Genomic DNA, 18,647 nt, shown 5'->3' with positions numbered 1-18,647 from the left:
TGCCATGCCCTTCTCCAGGGGATCTTCCCAACCCTGGGATTGAACTCAGGTCTCCTGCATTTCAGGTGGGTTCTTTACCATCTGAGCCACCAGGGAAGATAAAACTGAAATGACTGAGATAAATGAGTACAGCTTCATTAGAAATGATTTACAGGTCGAAAGCCATTATACACAGAGTACAAGTAAGAATTTTTTTAGTGTTTACCATTTTTAAACTCGATACTAAGGAAAAAAATGCAAGTTTAAAAAGACCAGAAGAGTATATAGCTTCAAGGAACCAGTACTCCCCTGCTATTAGCAGAAAAAAATTCACAAATGTGTCACTTTTTTTTTTTTTTTAAATAAATGTAACATTTGCAGATCATGGCATCTGGTCCCATCACTTCATGGCAAATAGATGGGGAAATGATGGAAATAGTGACAGACTTCATTATTTTGGGCTCCAAAATCACTGCAGATGGTGAGTGCAGCCATGAAATTAAAAGATATCTTGGAAGAAAAGTTATGACCAACCTAGACAGCATATTAAAAAGTAGAGACATCACTTTATCAACAAAGGTCTGTCTAGTCAAAGCTATAGGTTTTCCCGTAGTCATGTATGGATGTAAGAGTTGGACTATAAGGAAAGCTGAGCACCAAAGAATTGATGCTTTTGAACTATGGTGTTGGAGAAGACTATTGAGAGTTCCTTGGGCAGCAAGAAGATCCAACCAGTCCATCCTAAAGGTAATCAGTCCTGAATATTCACTGGAAGGACTGATACTGAAGCTGAAACTCCAAAACTTTGGCCACCTGATGTGAAGAACTCACTCATTTGAAAAAACCTTGATGCTGGGAAAGGTTGAAGGTGGGAGGAGAAGGGGATGACAGAGGATGAAACGGTTGAATGGCATCACCAATTCAATGGACATGAGTTTGAGCAAGCTCTGGGAGTTAGAGATGGGCAGGGAGGCCTGGGGTGCTACAGTCCATGGGGGTCACAAAGAGTTGAACACGACTGAGTGACCAAACTGAACTGAAGGTTTGCAGACCTCTTTATTTCTGATATGGTGAAGAAAACTTCACCAAATCTTTAGAGATGTAACGATTTCTAAGCCTGTTGTCTAGAATTTGTCCAGTTATTGATTATTACAGAGACAGGTAGTGATGATGCTTTCTGTTCTAAGGGGTTTGATTTTGTAAATATCTTAATTCTATAAAAATCATATGGCCATCATAGTGCACCTCTTGCAGAGAAATCATGACATCATACACACTAGCAGTCTCTTTAAAACACCTGCAGAAAAGCAGTGCTAATGGTTTATTAAATCACTATTTGAACCACAAGAACATTCACATTTGAATAGACATAGAGCACATATTAACACCAGTATCTTCAGTGACTTATTTAAGCATCAGATACCAGAAAAATAGATATTCTACTTTACCCAATCAAGGCATTGTTAAACCTTGTGAGTCCAAATAACCTCTATCTAGTATATGCAGTCCCTTGTTGTATATAGTTTAAAATATCTTTCTCCTATTTTTGACATGAACCTTGAATTCAGACTCCTTCTGCATTCATTATAAATTTTAGTTACACTTGGGTTCCTCTTACTGATGATGAACAAAGACCACGAGACCTGGAATACAGAAGTCCTGATTTAAGAATCATTCTGTCATTTCTACATATGTGATAGGTCAGTCAACCTTGTTTTGTTTGTTTACTTATGCTTAAAATTATAAACCTCCCAAAAAGATTACTCAGATAATTAAAAGAAGACATTTTGTACATGAAAGATTTTTGAAATTATTTCCCAAGTCATTTTGCAGATTCAGGCAAAATTTTAAATTTTAATTTAATTCATCATTCAGGATAATTTGCTGTTATTTTAAAAATTTTCATGTAAACAAGAGCTAGAAAGTCACAGTGTAATACACTGATTTGATAAATTGACTGAATGCTCTGGCAAATTGAAGGTGACATTCAAAGACAAAACTTAAATGACAGAGATACACACATACACATGCATCACACATGTATGTGTTTAAATTAAATAAGAGTAAAACTTGTAACTATTACTCTTTAAAATAAAAAAAATAGTAAAAGTAAATAAATCTGTTATATTTTTTTATTGTTTTAATAAATTACACTGCTCAAAATTCAATATGGTAATTTAATAAAAATGTCAGCTTAAATGTATTACATAATTCTTCAGTTATATGTACAAGCAGCTTCATCTTTTTTTCCTAAATATCATACAAAATGTGTTTAAATGAAGAATGTTTGTAATTATGAATATATCAATGTATTTTCTTGCTATGTGAAATGTTTAGCTGTTAAATAAAAAGCTACATTAACTCAGCAAATTATGACTATGAACATGCCCTTATAAGTATTTCTTCATTAGGTCAATTGTGGACAAAATTAATTCCAGCCTGTTATTAATAAATAGGGTAAAAAATTGAAAAAAATTTAAAACTATACATATTTTTTCCAGAAATGATAGAAATATTTCTCCTCCAGAAATAGATGATGTATACTTTTTTAGATGCATATGTATGTATCCTTCAGAGAAAGAAAAGACTTTGTTTCATTTTCTTTAAAGTAACAGTATATCTTGACCCCCCAAATTTTATACTTACTTTGTCCCTCTTATATGAAAAGTATTTTAGAAACTCCATTAATCTCAAAAGTATGCCCTTTCTGATGCTGTTACACAAATTGATTATAGTCTCCCCCCATCCACACTTACTTGTAAACACTGGTAGAGATCACTGTCATGAATTACTGGGAGTTTCCCTTTACAAACTCCTTTTCTCTTCTGCCATCCTGCCCTTCACAAAGAAAGTGCCTTTATAGTCACAAGATATTGATATAGTATGGTTACTTCCTTAAAACTGTCCCACTGTTCAGTGAAAAATTACCCTAATATTAATTCAATAATTTGAGTGAATTCACTTTCATGTCAAAATGACTTTTTAACTCACAGAGTGGACACAGCCCACAACTTACACATAGAAAATAGGGAGGCTTTTATTTTTTATCATTTGTGGATGAAATTTTACACAATTACTATGAAATTAAAAATTCAAATGTAAAGCGTCAAGTACATAGCAAATATGAATCGATTGATATGACTTCTTAAAAAATGAGTAAATGATTTTCAAACTGATTAGACTTACCTCTATAGAAAAGTCAAAATTCATGAAATGTGCATTTATATATATTTGATGCTCGATCTTTCTGATAGGTTGGCTACAAATGTTTGCTTATATAAGTGTTGAGGATACTGCTTTCTGCTCCTGGCTGCATGCCATATTTACTTAGCAGTCCTATATGACTGCTTAAAATATCCTACACCTACAAAATATCTTCCCTTGAGCAATGGCACTTGCAAAGGCAAATCTTCTATGGCAAGGGAACACAGATAAATGTTTCTTAAGAGTAAATGATGAAATGAACTAATTTACCTCCTAGGTTTTTGTTAAAGCAAAAGACTCCTGAGCGTTAAGGTGAAGCAATGTGACACTATTAGGAACAGCAAATACAAGAAATTATTCAAGGCAACACTGGAATTCTGCTCCTTGAACCAAACACATGTGATTTAATTGCCTGAAATAGACAGTTCTATAAGAATGCAAACAATATTAATACTTTTTAAAAAAACTGTCCTGAGATACCAGAGTAGAAGAATGTATCTTTAAATCATTTTAAATTTGTGATTCTCAGACTTTTAGGAATATCTGAATCAACAGAAGGGCTTGTTAATTACACTTTAAAAAATATTTCCTTAATTATACCATCTGAAGGTGACAGTTGACTCTATCCTGAACTGGATGTCAGTGCTCCATAATTCATCAATTCCAAATTTTGTGTGTGTGTTTAAATCCTTGTGTCTATTCCTTATCCATTTCACAATCTTGCATTACTGTAATGAATAAGCCCTGCCTTTCTTTTCCAGGAAATATGCATAACATTGTTTACTTGGTAGCATTATTAGAAGGATTAAATCAAACAGTTCTAAACTACCTGGAAAGGTATCTGGCCCATTGTAATTGTATCAGTTTTTATTGTTATCATCATTGTGATTGTTTCAAACGGGGGGAAAAAATCTCTAGAGTTTCTGCTGATTTTGACTCAAGCATTGTGAAAAGTTATCTATCATAGAAAATAAGGCAAAGGGAAAAGAGTCTGTCGTTTCTGTATTATCCTGGAGCATTTTTTAAGATGCTTGTTTAAAGATGGCTTAGCTCTCTAGGTGAATGCATCTGTGCTCGACTTACTATTTACTACTAACTATTTAAGGTCTAGAATATGTGAAGTTGTGTATGAACATGTGTATTTGTGTTCAGTACAGATGCAAATAATATCTGTCCAGTAATACAATAAATCAACCAGCTTAACTGAAAACAGAAATACTTCACCATGTAAATTCAGTGGGAAAGGATCATTTCTTCAGTACATGTATTGTGAAAACTGGATACTCATATGCCATATAATAAGGTAGAAATCTTATTTTACATCTTATAAAAAATCAACTAAAAATAGAGTAAAGGCCTAAATATAAGACAGGAAATTGTTAACTCCTAGAAAAAAATTTTAGGAGAAACCTCTTTGACATTATGTTACTAATGATTTTTTGGATATGGCACCCAAAATTCAGGCAACAAAAGCAAAAATAGGCAAGTAGTATCATATCAAACTAAAATGTGCACAGCAACATGCTGCTGCTGCAGCTGCTAAGTCATTTCAGTCGTGTCCGGCTCTGTGTGACCCCATAGACGGCAGCCCACCAAGCTCCCCTGTCCCTGGGATTCTCCAGGCAACAACAATGGAGTGGGTTGCCATTTCCTTCTCCAATGCAGGAAAGTGAAAAGTGAGAGTGAAGTTGCTCAGTTGTGTCCGACTCTTAGCGACCCCACGGACTGCAGCCCACCAGGCTCCTCCGTCCATGGGATTTTCCAGGCAAGAGTACTGGAGTGGGGTTGCCTTTGCCTTCTCCATCACAGCAACATTAACAATCACTAAATAGGTAATGTACACGTTGGGAGAAAATATTTGCCAACTATATATCTGATAAGGGGTTAATATATGAAATATATAAGAACCTTAGTGAACTTAACAGCAGAAAAACAACTCAATTATAATACTGGCAAGTATCTAAATTAACATTTTTACAAAGAAGACACACAAATGACTGCTCATCATAAAAAGGGGTTCAGCATTCACTAAATCAAAACCACAATAAGATGTCCCCTAACACCTCTCAAAAGGGCTATCATCAATCAATAAATAAATTAATAAATAAATAAAATAACAAGGATGAAGAGAAAAGAGGTTCAAGCCTTGTAATTGCTAGTGAGATTATAAATATGAGTTTCTTATCACTTCTTTAAAATGCCTTTGACAAAGAAAAATTTTTTAATAATAATATTTTTACATTTCTATTTTTTAAAGAATTTGAGCTTCTTGGTTTGGCATCTTCTCTGTGAACACGAGATGTACTCCCCTCAGTTCAGTTCAGTCACTCAGTCGTGTCTGACTCTTTGCGACCCCATGAATCGCAGCACGCCAGGTCTCCCTGTCTGTCACCAACTCCCGGAGCTTACTCAAACTCATGCCCATCGAGTCGGTGATGCCATCCAGCCATCTCATCCTCTGTCGTCCCCTTCTCCTCCTGCCCCCAATCCCTCCCACCACCATGGTCTTTTCCAATGAGTCAACTCTTCGCATGAGGTTGCCAAAGTATTGGAGTTTCAGCTTCAGCATCAGTCCTTCCAATGAACACCCAGGACTGATCTCCTTTAGGATGGACTAGTTGGATCCCCTTGTAGTCCAAGGGACTCTCAAGAATCTTACCCAATATCACAGTTCAAAAGCATCAATTTTTCAGCACTCAGCTTTCTTCACAGTCCAACTCTCACATCCATACATGACCACTGGAAAAACCATAGCCTTGACCAGACGAACTTTTGTTGGCAAAGTAATGTCTCTGCTTTTTAATATGCTATTTAGGCTAGTCATAACTTTCCTTCCAAGGAGTAAGCGTCTTTTAATTTCATGGCTGCAGTCACCATCTGCAGTGATTTTGGAGCCCCCCAAAATAAAAGTCTGACACTGTTTCCACTGTCTTCCCATCTATTTCCCATGAAGTGATGGGACCAGATACCATAATCTTAGTTTTCTGAATGTTGAGCTTTAAGCCAACTTTTTCACTCTCCTTTTCACTTTCATCAAGAGGCTTTTTAGTTCCTTTTCACTTTCTGCCATAAGGGTGATATCATCTGCATATCTGAGCTTATTGATATTTCTCCCAGCAATCTTGATTCCAGCTTGTGCTTCTTCTAGCCCAGCGTTTCTCATGATGTACTCTGCCTATAAGTTAATAAGTAGGGTGACAATATAAAGCCTTGACTTCTTTTCTATTTGGAACCAGTCTGTTGTTCCATGTCCAGTTCTAACTTGCTTCCTGACCTGCATACAGATTTTTCAAGAGGCTGGTCAGGTGGTCTGATATTCCCATCTCTTGAAGAATTTTCCACAATTTGTGGTGATCCACACAGTCAAAGGCTTTGGCATAATCAATAAAGCAGAAATAGATGTTTTTCTGGAACTCTCTTGCTTTTTTGATGATACAGTGGATATGGCAGTTTGATCTCTGGTTGCTCTGCTTTTTCTAAAGCCAGCTTGAACATCTGGAAGTACATGGTTCACGTATTGTTGAAGATTGGCTTGGAGAATTTTGAGCATTACTTTACTAGTGTGCGAGATGAGTGCAATTGTGTGGTAGTTTACCCATTCTTTGTCCTTGCTTTTCTTTGGAACACATAGGTATTAGGAAGCATTACTATGAACAAAGCTAGTGGAGATGGTGGAATTCCAGCTGAGGTATTCCAAATTCTAAAACATGATGCTGTGAAAGTGCTGCACTCAATATGCCATCAAATTTGGAAAATTAATCAGTAACACAGAACTGGAGAAGACCGGCTTTCATTCCAATCCCAAAGAAGGGCAGCACCAATGAATGTTCAAACTATTTCTTTATTATTGCCCTCATTCACGTATTAGAAAGGTTATGCTCAAAATCCTTCCAGCTAGGTCTGAACCGGGAGCTTTCAGATGTACAAGCTGGATTTAGAAAAGGCAGAGGAATAAGAGGTTGAATTGCCAACATTCATTGTATCATGGAGAAAGCAAGGGGACTCCAGAAAAATATCTAATTCTGCTTTGTTGACTATTTTAAAGTCTTTGACTGTGTGGATCACAACAAACTGTGGAAAATTCTTAAAGAGACTGGAGTACCTGACTATCTTACCTGTTTTCTGAGAAACTTGTATGTGGGTCAAGAAGCTATAGTTCCATCAGACATGGAACTATGGACTGGTTCAAAACTGGGAAAGGAGTATGACAAGTCTCTCCATTGTTACTTGCTTATTTAAGTTATATGCAGAATATTTAGTGGGAAATGCCACACTGGGTGAATCACAAGCTGGAATCAAGATTGCTGGGAGATATATCAATAAGAGTAGCATCATCAGATATGCAATTGAGACCACTTTAATGGAAGAAAGTGAAGAGGAACCAAAGAGTCTCTTGATAAATGTGAAAGAGGAGAGTAAAATAAATAAATAAATAAAAATGTTGGTTTAAAATTCCACATTAAAAAACAACAAAAACAAAAAAACTAAGATAATGCCATCCAGTCTCATCACTTCATGGCAAATGAAACTGGAAAAAGTGGAAACAGTTACAGATTTTATTTTCTTGGACTCCAAAATCACTGCAGTAGTTGACTGCAGCCAGGAAATTAAAATACACTTGTTCCTTGGAATTGAAACTGTAACAAACATAGCATATTAAAAAGCAGAGAGACCACTTTGCTGACAAAGGTCCATGCATTAAAGGTATGATTTTTTTCAATAGTCAGGTATGAGTGTGAGAGTTGGACCATAAAGAAGGCTGAGCACTGAAAAATTGATGCTTTTGAATTGTGGTGCTGGAGAAGACTCTTGAGAGTGCCTTGGACTGAAAGGAGATCAAACTCATCCATCCAAATTGAAATCAATCCTGAATATTCATTGGAAGGATTGTTGCTGATGCTGAAGCTCCAATACTTTGGCTATGTGATGTGAAAAACTGACTTATTGGAAAAGACCCTGATGATGGGAAAGATTGAAGGCGAAAGAAGGGCACGACAGAGGACAGGATTGGTAGAAAGCATAACTGACTCAATGAACATAAATTTGAGCAAACTCTAGGATGTAGGGGAGGACAGCAGAGCCTTACCTAGCTGCAGTCTATAGGACTGCAAAGAGTCAGACAAGAATTATCAACTGAAAAATAGTAACAGAGTTATTTTGTGCATTGCCACAGGAAATAATAGGGAGTTATGGGTCCAAAGTTCAGGATACTTGTACATTGAGTTGTAATAGAATCTGAATTGTGATTGATAATGTTTTAATACATTTATTTTCTTTTCCATCTGAGTCTACAGATTATTAAAGTGTGTTGGAGTTTTGCACAGAAAAGGATGCATAGATTACTAGTTTAGAGAAAGTCTGCAGAGGTTATGGCCATATTGTGACTTTGCCAAGAAGCTAACTCAAGATTTATTTATCTTTTTAAATAATTTTAAAGTGAGATTTGTCACATAGTTCTGAATTTTATACTGTTTTTTACAAAACAGGCATGTTTTGTTACTCAATGGATCCTTTGGTCTTGATAACATGCTGAGGGTGAGATTTAACCAGGTTAGAGTAAATGCAAAGAGGATGCCATACAGTAGGGAGACATAGACATTAATATAATTACTATAAGAAAAATTATGCACATGTTAATAACTTATCCCCTATTCAAAGGCAAAGCAGTGAAATTAATTCATTCAGTTTTATATTTTATTTTATTTTCACTATATTTATACATATAATGTGCCATATATATAGTACAATATTATTATATTTTAAGTAAAATCTTGCTAAACAATATTCCATGATCTTTGCCCAGGATAAGTGACCCCATTTCAATACTTTTCTTGATTATAAATTTGTTAATTGAATGGGGTAATAAATCCTAAAATGTATTGAGGCTTTTCTCTGTGAAAGGGACTGTGTAAACATATGACATATATTATTCCATTTTGTTCTTAGAAAATTTTTTATAACAACTTTAGAAGCTTAGCAGTAAACTAGACTCTTATGTAATTTTTTCCAGCCAACTGCTTAACCAGTGGTGGGCCTGGCAGGCTAGATTTTTCTCTGTGTCTAAATGCTTATTGTATTCCACTTCAGTAGAACAGCTGACTGGATTAATATTTTCATGTATCACTTATCTACTCCTCAATGAAAGAAAGTATTTTGACATAGCAAAATTTAATTTAGTCACAATCACCAATAATTTCCTCTGTTGTTGCTGTTGTTCAGTCACTAAGTTGCGTCTGGCTCTGCAGCCGCAAAACTGCAGCACACCAGGCTTTCCTATTCTCCACTATCTCCCAGAGTTTGCCCAAGCAGGCAGGAAACTGTACTTGATACTGTTTCTATTAATTAGCCAAGTAACAGTAAGTACTATCTGCAACTCTTAAGTCCGTAGATTTCCAACTTACAAATTTTTAATATACATGATGTGACATCTCACAGGTATTAAGTCATGTTTTGGAATAATGAAGTTCATCCTTCTTTGGGATTCTGGGAATGCAACATCAATTGAGTTGACTCCTTTTCTCTAGGTACAGAACTGAGTTCATCTTCAAATCAGGAAAGTCAACTAAATTTCCAACATTTTGGCCACAGTGGACTTGGACATTGGGGATCAATTACAGGAGAGAGAGAAATGTCTAAAGACTTGATGATGTAACGATCTGCATATAAAGTGTTACAACTTACCTTTCTGTCTTCCAACAGTAGGACCTGAGGGAACTAGGTATAAAATGTGTTAGTTTCCATTCACTGAAACAGGTGATAGGAAAGTAAGTTGCTTTAACTAACCAATACCTATGCAAATGGAAAAATATGTCACTAGACAGAGTTAAGTTGTTTTCTAATTTCTAAGTTAAGTTTTCTAATTCCAGTGAGTCTTGGACAAAAGGAAACTAAAAATGGCTATAGTTTTATGCTGAAGAAAATGATATACAGTAGGAGCAATGAGGAATATATATCACAATGTGCTCTCAGAAATTTCTTTCTCATGAATTTTAGCAAATAAAGCAGAGAGTCTTGTGTCAGACAGAGTTTTGATTTGATGTAGACACTTTTGACCAATGATATGAGCTTGTAGCCTAGCCCAAGAAGCTATGTCAGTAAAATTTGGTACTTAAACATTTTAAATAATTCAATGTACTGATAGCAAGAAATTGTGCCATTATAAGGCTACATTCTCTCTCAAAATACACAAGAACTTCAGACAAGGTGAGTCATAGTGTTTTTATAGGATTGAGTTGATTTGGGTTACTAGGGAGTAACTTTGAAGATATGGTTTTGCTGTCTTAGGAAAATATTTTGTTCTACACAGAGAATAACAGTTTCAAAGCAAATTGGAAAAGTAAAGTGTGAACTTAAAATATATAAATGTAAAAAGAAGTAATATGTACTGGATAGAATTATGTGTGTCTCTGGAGTGATGTATTACCTTAACTAAGACACTTTACTTCTCTCTATGTGATACTTCTCAATGATTAAGATATAGAATGGACAAAGAAGAATGACATTGACTGAGGACCTCTGTGCTTGCTGAATACAGAGTCTGTTTAGGTCCATTTTCAGAGTTGTCCTATAAAGTTGTGGGAATTGAGTTAGCTGAGGCTCAGACAATTTGTTTGTTGGTCTTGGACTGACTGTCTACAAGACTTTCTTTAAGGGTCCCTGATATGTAACTTTTGCAAAAATAAATTCAAGACCCTGACATTGACACATTTACATATAACAGATTCTGTAAGTTGAGATTTTTTTTTCCTTTTAACTCTATGAGTGTCAGAAATATGATTCTTAAAATAACCAAAAGAAGCATTCACTGTAGGCCCAATTGTAGTCTCGGGGACAATATTCTCCAAGCCACAATATTACCAAAGGGTGTTCTTTCATGTAACTTTGGTGCATTAAGTAAAGTCCATACCCAATAAAGAAATTTGTTGGTTATCAACAAAAAGAGACCCTGAGTTCTAGCTTCTGTGATCCATGTCCTAAAAGCTTCAAGTTCCAGATTTATAGGATATTGAAATTAACTGTTGGTTTCTATTGTCTAGCAAAATGTCAGTTTTTAGTTTAGAAAGAAAAACAGGTGTTGCAGCTATCATCAAAATAGCCTTATGATACTCTGAGCTCTAATACATACAGCATAGAATCAACATGCTTATGTGTCTCTCTACAAAATTATTGGCCCATACAATACATTAACAGAGTTAGCTCTGTTTGTATAGCACTTGCTATTGGAAACACACCTCCTAGGAAGACTGGTTGGTATTTTTCCTCCCCTGAATGTATACCTGGATTAAATGAAGAAATGAGGAAAGTACCCTATGATATTCTGTTCTCTTAATTTCCAACCACATATACTAAAGACTGATTTTTGAACTGAACTGGCTACCTTTTATGAATATCACACTAATTTACTTTTCAGGCGATAGTTTCATTCAATTCATCAGGCAGATAAAATGTTGAAAGCCACTATGCAATAGTCACTATGTAAGGGTGCAGAGAAAGGATGGCTCATCAGGTAATACCCTATCCCTTAATCGGTGAACAACTGTCTTGATTTTCCCAGAGCTTCAGTTCAGTTGCTCAGTCGTGTTCGACTCACAGGGCTTGTGTTTTAAAATAAGGACAATCTCCAGCATAAAATGACAAACTCAGAAGTCAGATGATAAAGCCAGATATAAGCAAATGATAAAATACACAAAACTTTTCTTGTATCAGCACCTTGGTAAAGGTCAAAATAAGAAAAATAACTGCTAGGCATTCTGCAATCACCTCTATGATTTATACTAGGTTTATACCTGGGGATGTGCACTTATTGTTGAATTCAAGATCAAATATTAACATTAAATATACACTGACTCCAAACCCTGGAATAATTCTGATGCTACTACCTAAATGAAGCAGGTTACTTTCTGGGGGTGTTTTGACTTCTTCTTAACTAGTATTCTATTCATGCATGCACTCCTCCTTGCACTGTTTACTTACCCAGAGCATCTTGTGTGAATTCTAGAAACATACCTAAAATCATGCCATTCTCACTGGCTTGTTTGTCTCAGAACAAAATACAAGCTCCTATCATAGTATAGTAGTTACTACACAAATGCCCTAATGTTCTACACATCAAAAACCCTGATACATTGGTATTGTTCTGAGAAGCAAAATAGATATTCCATTTTACCTGTTGTTCACTCTGAGCTGAAAATTCTTTAACCAGACTTTCTTTAAGATTGCCTACTGGTAGGTTGTTTTTTTCAGTTCTGTCATACATGTGTTTATTTATTTACCCTAGTTTATTCTTATTTTTAGTACTAACCATTATATAAAAACAGATAGCAACATTGAGTTTGTTGCTTTATTGTTTTTCTCACTTATTAAGGTTTAATTTTTGGTTGTAGAATTGTGTTTTAATTACCAAAGCAGTTCAGTGCCTAGCAGAACTGTTGTAAAATAAAAAGTAAGTGAATATTGTTTGAAGGAATGGGTGTACTTTAATGATGGTGACTATCCTTTGTTCTTACCTGTTAGGTCATTAGTTTTTATTCCTAGAAATATATAAAAAGCAAAAGATATCTAAGATCGCCTCTCAGTTCAGTTCAATTCAGTTGCTCAGTCGTGTCTTACTCTTTGTGACCCCATGGACTGCAGCACGCCAGACTTCCCTGTGCATCACTAACTCCTGGAGCTTGATCAAACTCACGTCCATTGTGTGGGTGATGCCATCCAACCATCTCATCCTCTGTCATCCTCTTCTCCTCCTGCCTTCAATCTTTCCCAGCATCAAGGTCCTTTACAATGAGTCAACTCTTCACATCAGGTGGCCAAAATATTGGAGTTTCAGCTTAAGTATCAGTCCTTCCAATGAATATTCAGGACCAATTTCCTTGAGGATTGACTGGTTTGATATCCTTGCAGGCCAAGGGAATATCAAGAGTATTCTCCAACATCACTGTTCAAAAGCATTAATTCTTTGAAGTTCAGCTTTCTTTATAGTCCAACTCTCACATCCACACATGACTACTGGAAAAACCACAGCTCTGACTAGATGGATTTTTGTCTACAAAGTAATGTCTCTGCTTTTTAATATGCTGTCTAGGTTGGTCATAGCTTTTCTTCCAAGGAGCAAGCTTCTTTTAATTTCAAGACTGTATTCACCACCTGTAGTGATTTTGGAGCCCAAAATAATAAAGTCTATCACTGTTTCCATTGTTTCCCCATCTTTTTGCCATGAAATGATGGGACCAGATGCCATGATCTTAGTTTTTGAGGTTGAGTTTTAGGTCAGCTTTTCCACTCTCCTCTTTCACTTTCATCAAGAGGCCCTTTAGTTCTTCTTCACCTTCTGCCATAAGGGTGGTGTCATCTGTATATCTGAGGTTATTGATATTTCTTCTGGCAATCTTGATTCTAACTTGTGCTTCATCCAGTCTGGCATTTTGCATGATGCACTCTGCATTTAAGTTAAATAAGAAGGGTGAAAAGATACAGCCTTGACGTACTCCTTTACCCGTTTGGAACCAATCCGTTGTTCCATGTCTGGTTCTAACTGTTGCTTCTTGCCCTGCATACAGATTTCTCAGGAAGCAGGTAAGGTGGTCTGGTATTCCTATCTCCTGAAGAATTTCCCACAGTTTGTTGTGATCTACACAGTCAAAGGATTTGATGTAATCTTTAAAGCAGAAGTAGATGTTCTTCTGGAATTCTCTTGCTTTTATGATGATTCAATGAATATTGGCAATTTGATTTCTGGTTTTTTTTTTTTTTTTTTTTTTTTGCCTTTTCTAAATTCAGCTTGAGCTTCTGACATTTCATGGTTCACCTACTGTTGAAGCCTGGCTTGGAGAATTTTGAGCATTACTTTGATAGTTTGTGAGATGAGTGTAATTGTGTGGTAGTTTGAACTTTCTTTGTCACTGCCCTTCTTTGGGATTGAAATAAAAATTGACCTTTTCCAGTCCTATGGCCACTGCTGAGTTTTCCAAATTTGCTGGCATATTGAGTGCAACACTTTCACAGCATTATCTTTAAGCATTTGAAATAATTCAACTAGAATTTCATCACATTCACTCTGTTTGTAGTGATGCTTCCTAAGTTCCACTTGACTTCACATTCTAGGATGTCTGGTTCTGGGTGAGTGATCCCACCATCATGCTTATCTGGGTCATGAAGATCTTTTATGTATAGTTCTTCTGTGTATTCTTACCTCCTCTTCTTAATATCTTCTGCTTCTGTTAGGTCCACGCTTTTCTGTCCTTTATTGTGCCCATCTTTGCATAAAATGTTCCCTGATATCTCTAATTTTCTTGAAGAAATATCTAGTCTTTTCCTTTCTACTGTTTTCCTCTATTTCTTTACATTGATCACTGGGAATGGCCTTCTTATCTCTCCTTGCTATTCTTGGGAACTCTGCATTCAAATGGATATATCTTTCCTTTTCTCCTTTGCCTTTTGCTTCTCTTCTTTTCATAGCTATTTGTAAGGTCTCCTCAGACAACCATTTTGCCTTTTTGTATTTCTTTTTCTTGAGGATGGTCTTAATCATTGCCTCCTGTACAATGTCATGAACCTCCATCCATAGTTCTTCAGGCACTCTCTCTATCAGATCTAATCCCTTGACTCTATTTCTTATTTCCACTGTATAATGGTAAGGGATTTGCTTTAGGTCGTACCTGAATGGTCTAGTGGTTTTCCCTACTTTCTTCAATTTAAGTCCGAATTTGGCAATAAGGAGCTATTTGACAATAAGGATGTCCTCTAGCAACAGTGATATTGCGTACCTCTTTTGTGCCACTATGCATTTTTTTATCGTTAGCATTTGCCAACTAAACAGATATAAACATTTTTTCCCCCATTTCTCTGTGGTAAGTTTTTTTTTTGTTGTTGTTCTTTCACAATATTATTCATGCTGCCCAAAGTTACATGAACTAACAGTTGATTCTATGTTATGAAACAGGAATAATTGCAACATTCATTAATTCTTGTTCCTTAACTGTTTAAAAAAGTAATAGCCCAATCAACATTATCTAAATCTTTGACATAACATGGCATTAAGAGTCTTCTTCAGGTAGAACACAAAAGAAAGCATATAGTCTGTCACTGAAGCTGAGTAAATGAAGTATAAAACATACCTTAAAAATATAAGAAGTATACTGCCTTCACAGTTATATGTGTTTGAGAAACTGAGGGAAGGAATGTACATACTGCCATAAATAGCATGACACATAGAGAAAAAGAAGCTATAAAATGTTGGAGGCCTCTGCCTGCCAGCCTCTGCCACTACAGGCACTCCCCACACATCCCAGTGGTGACTGCCATATCTCCCTCTCCCTGGCCTGAATGAACACGTGAGCCCTAATCAGACTGCTGCTTTCACCACGTCTTGTCTGGGTGGGGAACAGACGCCACAGGGCCCTGTACAAGCAGAGGTAGTGCCTGAACTAAAGCTGAGCTCCAGGAGTTGCATGACCAAAGAAAAAGAAGGAAATTCTCTGGTGCAGCTGCAGGCCAGGCCAAGGGCATGTGCTCAGTCATGTCTGACTATTTGCAACCCTGTGGACTATAGTCCATCAAGCTTTTCTGTCCATGGGATTTTCCAGATAAGAATATAGGAGTCGGTTGCCATTTCCTCCTTCAGGGAATCTTCCCAAAGCAGGGATCGAAATTGTGTCTCCTGTGTTACAAGGAGATTATTTACCCCTTGAGTCATTGGGGAAGCTCATAAAATGCTGTTGTTCTTCAGTCTCTAACTTGTGTCTGACTTGAGTTACACATAAAAATTCCCAAGGAAAAGTGTAGACATAAAAAGTTGGAAATGTTTCCAGAAAGGAAAGTTTACTCATTTTTACCTCTTGTTGATTTTTAAAATTCTAAGTAATATATTACTTTTCCTGCTTTAAACACTTAAGTCTAAAGACGGTAAGCTTCAAATCAAAAGCTGGGTTTTGCTCATACCCTCTTTCAAGTGAGACTTCCCCAGTGGCTCTTATGGTAAAAGCGTCTGCCTACAATGCGGGAGACCTGGGTTCGATCCTTGGTCGGGAAGATCCCTTGAAGAAGGAAATGGCGACCCACTCCAGTACTCTTGCCTGGAAAATCCCATGGAGGGAGGAGCCTGGTAGCCTACAATCCATGGGGTCACTAAGAGTCCAACATAACTGAGCAACTTCCCTTTCACTTTCTTTCAAGTGAGAGTTTTTCAATTGCTAGGACTCTACTGCCATCTGCTGTGTAGCAAATTAAGTAAAGAAAAATAGTAACTATCTTCTCCAGTTTCAGTAAGCCAAATCTTTTTCAAAGGAGCAATGATTACACTGTTGTGTTGAATAAAGCAGGGTACACAGAGCAACACATTTACCAATTAGGAAACTTGAAATATTTAAACAACTAGAAGTTTGAAGTAGCCACACAGGCTCAAAAACAGGGCTAACAGAAGACCTAGAATGTCAATTACTTTGGTGAATATGTTGTAGCAACCTGACAGACACTGGGCAAGCAGGGATTTGTGTGATTTGTTAAATTGTGAGCAATGAGCCTGTCTGGGAGTTATGCAGAAATGAATGCTTTAGTTACCTTGCTTATCTTTACTGGCTATGAAACTAGATTTTAAACTTAAATATCACTTGATAAGATGCTTACCAGAGAAAATTGGAAGTGAAACATTCAATTTAAATATTGAAATTGATTCAACAAAAGCTTCAGTATTGAAGGAAAAGCAATTCATTTAAGTAAACATTAATAAATGTTACTTTTTATGCTCCTGTTTTGTTTCATTTCATGTTTTATGCTTTTTTTCTTTTTAGTCTTTGTTAGTCTTTCAAGAGAGCTAAAGCAATACATTTTCATGGAGAAATGGAATCAAACTTCCAATGATTTCATTTTGTTGGGGTTGTTCCTCCCAAATCAAACTGGTCGGCTTCTCCTACTTCTTATCATCCTCATATTCTTTCTAGCTTCGTTGGGTAACTCAGCCATGATTTACCTCATACGTTTGGATCCCCGGCTCCACACACCTATGTACTTTCTCCTCAGCCAGCTCTCCCTCATGGATCTAATGTACCTCTCCACTACGGTCCCCAAGATGGTGTTCAACTTTCTCTCTGGCCAGAAAGGCATCTCCTACCTGGGATGTGGAGTGCAGTCTTTCTTCTTCCTGACCATGGCATGCTCTGAAGGCTTACTTCTGGCCTCGATGGCCTACGATCGCTATGTAGCTATCTGCCACCCCCTGCACTATTGTATCCGCATGAGCAAAAGGATGTGTGTGAAGATGATTATGGGATCCTGGATCTTGGGGTCTATCAACTCCTTGGCACACACAGTCTATGCCCTCCATATTCCTTACTGCCAGTCCAGGGCTATTGATCACTTCTTCTGTGATGTCCCAGCTATGTTGCCTCTGGCCTGTATGGACACCTGGGTCTATGAGTACATGGTTTTTGTGAGCACAAGCCTCTTTCTCCTCCTTCCTTTCCTAGGCATCACTGCTTCCTATGGCCGAGTTCTTTTTGCTGTCTACCATATGCGTTCAAAAGATGGAAGGAAAAAGGCCTTCACCACCTGTTCAACACATTTAACTGTAGTGACATTTTACTATGCACCTTTTGTCTACACTTATCTTCGGCCCAGGAATCTCCGCTCACCAGCAGAAGATAAAATTTTGGCAGTCTTTTACACCATCCTCACCCCAATGCTCAATCCCATTATCTACAGTCTGAGGAATAAGGAAGTCCTGGGGGCCATGACAAGAGTTTTTGGGATATTCTCTTCTACAAAGTAATAATTATGGCTCCTCTTACCCTCCTTTATTCCCGCTTTCTATGGTGATTAGAATGCCCTAGATCACTACCATCTGATAGAAATATATGAGCTATTCTGTAATTTAAAATTTTCACTTAAAATACAGCTACTATGCCACATTTAAAAGGTGAAATTAATCTAAATAATGTATTTACTTAATCCCAAATTTATAATCAATGCTGAGATTAAGAACATTGATATTAATGGTACATTATTATAAAATATTATGCAATATATTTGTCACATATATGTACATACATCAGTTATAATAATACACTCATACTGACATTATCATTTCTACATGTAATTGATACAAACTTATTGAAGTAATCTATTACTTTACTTTCATTCTAAATCTTTACAGCCTTTACATTTATACTTATAGGCCATTGAAATTTTTGACTAGACACGTTTTAAGAGCCCATTAGCCATATAGGGCCAGTGGTTCCTGTGTTGGAAAACACAGGCCTAGAGCATGCAATCAAATATTTTCAAATGTTTTAAATGTAGTGTATAAAATTATATTTGTGATATATAAAATATGGATAGTGGGACATTAAGTAAGAAGCAAAGCCAGCTTACTAGTGTGTTTATGAGGTTTTTTTTTTTTTTTTTTTTAAAACCTGTTTCAATCCTTTGTTTGTAATTGACTTCTGGAGTCCATCATAATGTAATATCCTTTA

General features: G+C 36.5%; 1 protein-coding gene across 1 annotated transcript; it reads left to right on the top strand.

Annotated features, from left to right (window-relative positions):
• Nucleotides 1–17,008: 17,008 nt before the first annotated feature.
• LOC136167487 (olfactory receptor 2L13) lies at nt 17,009–17,944 on the top strand. The gene has a single exon (XM_065935047.1). It carries the CDS (start codon nt 17,009–17,011, stop codon nt 17,942–17,944), a length of 936 nt encoding a protein of 311 aa, XP_065791119.1.
• The last annotated feature ends 703 nt before the right edge of the window (nt 17,945–18,647 follow it).

The sequence above is a fragment of the Muntiacus reevesi genome, chromosome 1 (genome assembly GCF_963930625.1).
Source record: "Muntiacus reevesi chromosome 1, mMunRee1.1, whole genome shotgun sequence".
Taxonomy (NCBI): domain Eukaryota; kingdom Metazoa; phylum Chordata; class Mammalia; order Artiodactyla; family Cervidae; genus Muntiacus; species Muntiacus reevesi.
Note: the sequence above shows the minus strand (reverse complement) of the source record. Positions and strands in the feature narration are given on the sequence as shown.